Source organism: Mesocricetus auratus, unplaced genomic scaffold (assembly GCF_017639785.1).
Source record: "Mesocricetus auratus isolate SY011 unplaced genomic scaffold, BCM_Maur_2.0 Super-Scaffold_100037, whole genome shotgun sequence".
In the NCBI taxonomy this organism is placed as follows: Eukaryota; Metazoa; Chordata; class Mammalia; order Rodentia; family Cricetidae; genus Mesocricetus; species Mesocricetus auratus.
In genome coordinates this window covers 4,556,205-4,562,394 of record NW_024429215.1, presented here as the reverse complement: position 1 = coordinate 4,562,394, position 6,190 = coordinate 4,556,205, and the positions used below count along the sequence as shown (strand labels likewise).

Below are 6,190 nucleotides of genomic sequence, written 5' to 3'. Positions count from 1 at the left end.
TTTTCTTCCTTTTATTCCATGATAAGTTAAGAAACTCAGTAGTGTATAAATATTGTCATCCCACTCATTCAGTTCCAAGCTAACACTTGGTTTTTGAATGACCTATGATTAGCAGCAGTTGAAATCCAGTTATGCTAACTGAAGATGTTCCCTCAAAGGAGGATTTTAATACTGTAACAATGCATGAGAGTTAAGGCATCTTTTGTAGGCAACCATGTATTGAGTTCTCTTTATTTATGGAGCACAGTGTTGTGCTAGAAATCCAAGGATTTTTGTAGAATTTCTTTCTCATAGCCTGGACTCACTTAGAAGCCAGACTTCTAAGTGTAGCAGAAGAAAGAGGCCTGGAAGGTAGTAACAAAGAAAGAAAGAAAAGAAAGAAAGAAGGAAGGAAAGAAAGAAAGAAAGAAAGAAAGAAAGAAAGAAAGAAAGAAAGAAAGTAGGAGGATTTAGGTAGGTGCGTTGACATGTTCCAGTGACATTGGAAGTGGAATGGGGATGGGCATTGGCTCAGCAGCACTTGCTGTTCTTTTTTTTTTTTTTTTTTTTTTTTTTTTTGGTTTTTCGAGACAGGGTTTCTCTGTATTGTTTTGGAGGCTATCGGTCCAGCCCAGCCTCGAACTCACAGAGATCCGCCTGCCTCTGCCTCCCGAGTGCTGGGATTAAAGGCGTGCGCCACCACTGCCCGGCCCAGCACTTGCTGTTCTTGAAGAGTACATGGTTGCAGTTCCCACCACTGACAATGAGGTGACAACCATTCATAACTTTAATTATAGTAGCTCAGATGCCTTTATCTGACCTCAGCAGGCAAAAGCCATGAATAATCAGCATGCATACACGTGCATGTATTCTACAAAACACTAATGAACATAAGCTAAAAATACATTTTAAAAACACAAATGAGCAATTGGGAAATGGGATTGGGTTTGCCTTAATTTGTTTCTCTATAAATGAATCTGGATTTTTCCACTGTAAATAATTTTAAGATTATCCTATTGTACATGGACTGATTTTTCATGTAAGTATGGATACTAGGGACAAATATACTTTATTTGACTGTGTATGTATTTTGTGTGTTCATATAATTTATATGATTTTCATTACTTTGATTTTAGGATACTGTCAATCTAGAAATATTCCTGCATTTCTGTTTCCTAATCTCGTAACTTCTTTCTGTATTTCCTATGGAGTCTATTTTTAGGTCAAAGTTTCCAATCCTTCATATAATACCAGCAGGACTTTGATTAAAAGTACTAAACTTTGTCTATAATTATTATTTCCTGTTGTCTTTTATTTGCAATAATTATAATACATTTTGAATGAATACGTGGAGATTTCTCAAGTTTTCATATCTTTTAGCCTTACTTTGTTGAGTTCACTGAAATTGTGCATTCCTTTTAAATCAAAATATTTATAATCTCTAGGGCAGAGAAAAACCCTGATTGATTGTGTCACTATGTTAATATGAGAACTTGATAGCCATTTCTCAGTGTTAAAATGTCACATATATACATATACATATGTGTATATATATATACATATATGTATATTCTGTTTTCTGTTGCTGTTTCTCTCCGTGTTGATCCATGAGTAATTACTATTTTGAGAATGTACTACAATTAGACATTTCATACAAAACCACATGTGTGATACAGTTGCATTTTATATGAATTTTTGTTTTTGAAGGAGCTGTACACTGACTTGGATTGAGACTGCAGGAAGTTAGATCTCCACAGATTCTGTGGGTCTCAGTTCTTTCTGTTACATTTTCTGCATGGTATGTTATTTTTTACTTCAGTCAATGTGGACAGTGACTAGGCAGACAGGAACCGTGATGCACATTACTTGAGAATTTTGTTCATGATTAATGTTGTGTAACATGGAGATTCCTGACCAAAGACTGGTTTTAAGATGAATCAGTGGGAAACAAGATACGTGCCAACTGTGGTGAGTGCTGTTCACTGAACAGCTGGAACAAGAGATGTGAGGAGTAGGTTTAGTGGCGCGGCGTCTCCTTTCAATCTGCTTCTTGTATAGAGGTTGTCAGGCATATTTAAAGAACAAAAGTAGTAACACATATATATCAAAAAGAACTCCCCATCTGTTATTGAAAGGGTGAATGTGTGGGCTGTCAACCCTATGAAGTAGCATCTCATGGCAACTCACTATAGTCCTGGCTACAGTGTAAAAGGTTAATGCCAACCATGGGGATCCAGTTGCATAATATGCCATGTAGTGTCCATAAAATATGCAAATGAGCACTCATATACTTAAATAGAATATTATAAAGAAAGAAATAGAAACATCTCAACGCCGGTTTTAAATTTCTCCATATATAATACATAGCTTCAGGGAGAGAAAAAAACACTGAGTGGAAGCAGCCTTCTTCCTCCAAAGGACAAAAAGGGAATAACGTAACTAAGAGGGAGAGTCATTTATTTTTTGAGAAGTGGTGGTTTATGTGCAGGACCAAGTCAATATTCTCTGGAAAGTTCTTACTAATATATTCTACATGATACAAAATGGAGAGAGCAGTCCTTATGCCCCTTCTGAAAAATAAAACAAAACGGAGGAAATAATTATCTATTTATTGAGAACATAATACAGAGCATTGGACAGAACCCCTTCTGAGACAAATACATGCACATCAACATACACATCATCACAGTGAAATAAAATGGCAAAATACTAGAATACTGCAATCTGCATCTCCTTATAGACATATCTATCCTATGCAAGAGCCAGCCACGTATTCCTTCCATCATTTGTGCCTCTATGGTGCTGTAATTCTTATTATTAAAATTAAGGACAGCGAGCCCATTCTAATTTGACTTTTGTATTAATTGCTCACTGATGTTAGTGAAAAGGTCCATGTATTTGCCTGTACACATTCATAAGCTTGCCGCTAAAAACACTTCATTCCTGAACTGAAATCTATTTGACACACGAGATCTTCCTTGCTCGCTAATATAAAAGAACACAAGTCCATTCTATGTAGAAAATGGCCACCAATATATTTCTTTGAGATTAATTTATAATAGATTCTCTTATGGAATGCAGATGTCAAATTCAAGAAAATTTATGTACTCGTGTTTAAAAAATGAAGACAAATTAAAATGGGGAAAGTCTTTGCTATGTTAGTGAAATACCTAATACTTAATATTATTTATCAGAGGGGAAAAAGAAAATAAACACTTTATATAGCATTGCCAGAGATAAAGAATTAAAGTCTTAAATGGTTTCAATAATAAAAATAACTTTCAAAAAATGTATACATGACACTGACCTGGGGATCATTTACCAGAGAAGCATTCATTCTTTTTTGTCTTGTGAGTTTCTGTCTCAGACACAAATCCTGGAATTGTTGTTGAAATTTTCCATCAAGGTGTCACCAAAAAACAAAGCTAAAATTAGTATCAGTCTTATGGGCAATGGTAAATGACATAAAAACCTCAAAATCAAGATGATACCAGAAAACTTGTCAACATTCCTAGAGACAGGAGAGCATGGAAGGATATATTTGGAGTTGGGAAACAAAATGACTATCATCCTTATTTATTGCACTCAGAAACATGGACTCTGGAAATTCATGGAGGAGAAGGGGCATATAAACATGGTTATAAAATAACAAATATCATGCATGCAAGCAGCACTGCAGATCTGAATAACACATAAGTTATAGATAGAAAAATCAGAGAGGAATTATCTACAAGAACACATGATACAAGGCATTTTACATAAGGAAGAGTTGAGTAGAGGAAAACTGGGTAGCTCAACACCCCAAACCCAGCAAACCAAGTATTTCCACCCAGAAGAAAGTAAATTACTACTTGTAACTTTACCTGCTAAAATATTTTTTAATCACATAATGAATAAAGGCCCTGTGATATGAAAATTCCTGTCATAAGACAAACTTCAAGAGACTTTGTGATAAACTCCTAAAGGACACGGGTAGAAACAGAATACAGCTGACATAATAAAGGTATGTTACACAGTGCCAGTGGTGCAGTTCAGAGAAAAATGAGCAGTGGAACAGGAAGACTAAGGAGAAGAAGATGCATGTACTCTCCAGTCTTGTTAAATCCACAGACATTTTAAGAAGAAAAAAAAAGGAATTAATGAGAAACAGGAAAGGAAAAAAATACCTTTTAATGATGATATGATCACTCACAAACCTTGCCACATTCATCATATCACAATCTGAGATTTGATAATTGTATTATGTATTACCAGAAAGTACAAAAGTAAGTATGTTTCTAAGGTGACTGGTTTTATAGTATTCACAGTGCCTGACTTCAAAGCACTGTGTTGAAGTTGACTGTCTTTAGCTTCAGAGAAACCTGCTGTTTAATCTGAAGTGATAGCTCAGGTTGCTCAGATAGAGTGAAATCAATCAAGGCTGTCATAGTCTCAGGGTGGTAAGAAGAATCATTCTCAGAGAACAGGACTCATGAGCTGAAACGTATGTACAGGGCTCAAGATGCACTTCAGAGGAGAGGAGCAGATCTCAACCCTGACCAAACAGGCCCCTTTCAACACTAACAAACTGTCAACTAAAAGAAAGAAGAGGGATGAAAACAACCCAATATGTGTCCTGCTCCCAATGTATGCCTACCCCAATGTTGAAACAAAAGACACATGGAAATATCAATACAACATGACACAAAATGCCACAGCCATGTACTCACAGAGTAAACTCAGTGGCATACTAAACAATGAGTTCAGAGAATGGTGATGAGAATGTACCATAAAAAAGAAGAGGGAGCCAATCACTTTCTGAGGGAATTTAGTGAAATCCGAACCACTTACACAAAAGGAATGTATTTAGAATGTAACAGAAATTCAGTAAAGATATTTTTTAAATGTAATAGAAATGGTTAAACATACCTTTAATCCAGGCTTATTGGTCTTTTGTTTAGGGGTTTTGATTTCCATCTTTGAGTTTTTGTAATATTTTTTATTTTGTTTCTTTTTTATATTTATGTATTTTGGCTTTTTGAGACAGGGTTTCCATGTGTAGCTTTGGAATCTTTCCTGGAACTAGCTCTTGTAGAACAGACTGGTCTTGAACTCACATAGATAGGCCTGCCTCTGCCTCACAAGGGCTGGAATTAAAGACATGTGCCACCACTCCTCAGCTTATTTCTTTTTTAAAGAGAGAGAAAAACATAATGTTTAGTGCATAGGGAGTTGTGGACTTTTTGGAGTGTTTGGGAGGTTATAAAATTGATCAAAAATAGGGGCTGGAGAGATGGCTCAGAGGTTAAGAGCACTGACAGCTCTTCCAGGAGTCCTGAGTTCAATTCCCAGCAACCACCTGGTGGCTCACAACCATCTACAATTCAATCTGGTGCCCTCTTCTGGCTTGTAGGCAGAACACTGCATATGTAATAAATAAATAAATCTTTTAAAAATTGATCAAAAATATATTGTATGAAAAATACTTCAATAAAATGTACTAATAGAAAATAAGTTCAACTCAAGAAAGAAGTTGAAGATTTCAGATGATGGAAGTACGCCTCATTCTCACAGATTGGTTGGAATAATACAGAAAACATGATCATCCGAATGAAATCAAACAAAAGATTAAATCCCCATCAAAATCCCAACTTAATTATTCTCCTCCCAGTTCCTCCCCATGTTCCGTCACCACCCTTTCGTTCTCTCACTGGAAAATAACAGACTACTAAAATCAACAGCAAAATATAATGAAATAAAATATAGTAAGGTAAAACAAAACCACCACTTAAAAGTTGGACAAGGCAAATATCCACAACAACAAAATGTCTACAACAACAAAAGAGCCCCAAGAGAAGGCAGAAGAATTAGAGCCCCAGTGTTTCACACACTCAGGGATCCCACTGAAAACGCTAAACCGAAAGCTATAATATATACACAGTGGACCTGGTGAAGATCTATGTTGGCCTTGTGTTTGCTGTTTCATTATATGTGAGTTCACATGACCTTTGCTTAGTTTATTTAGAGATTTTGTTTTCCTAGTAACCTCCGTGCCCCACCCCCACATTGTTTCTGGCTCCTCTTCTGTGGCATTCCCTGAGCTCTGAGTGGTGGGACTGTCTGGAGACAACCCATTTAGAGCTCTGTGTTCCAAGGTCCCTGTTCTTTGTTGAATGTATAGCTATGAATATTTCTATTTGTATTTATTCCCATATGTTGTATGAGGCAGCTT

At 36.2% G+C, this 6,190-nt stretch overlaps 1 protein-coding gene across 1 annotated transcript in view; it reads right to left on the bottom strand.

Annotated features, from left to right (window-relative positions):
• The window catches only part of LOC110339482 (zinc finger protein 2 homolog), a 35,952-nt gene that overhangs the window by 11,427 nt on the left and 18,335 nt on the right, over nt 1-6,190 (bottom strand). Inside the window, 1 exon segment of the mRNA XM_040733827.1 lies at nt 3,287-3,355. Within this exon segment, the coding sequence (XP_040589761.1) occupies nt 3,287-3,355 (69 nt within the window).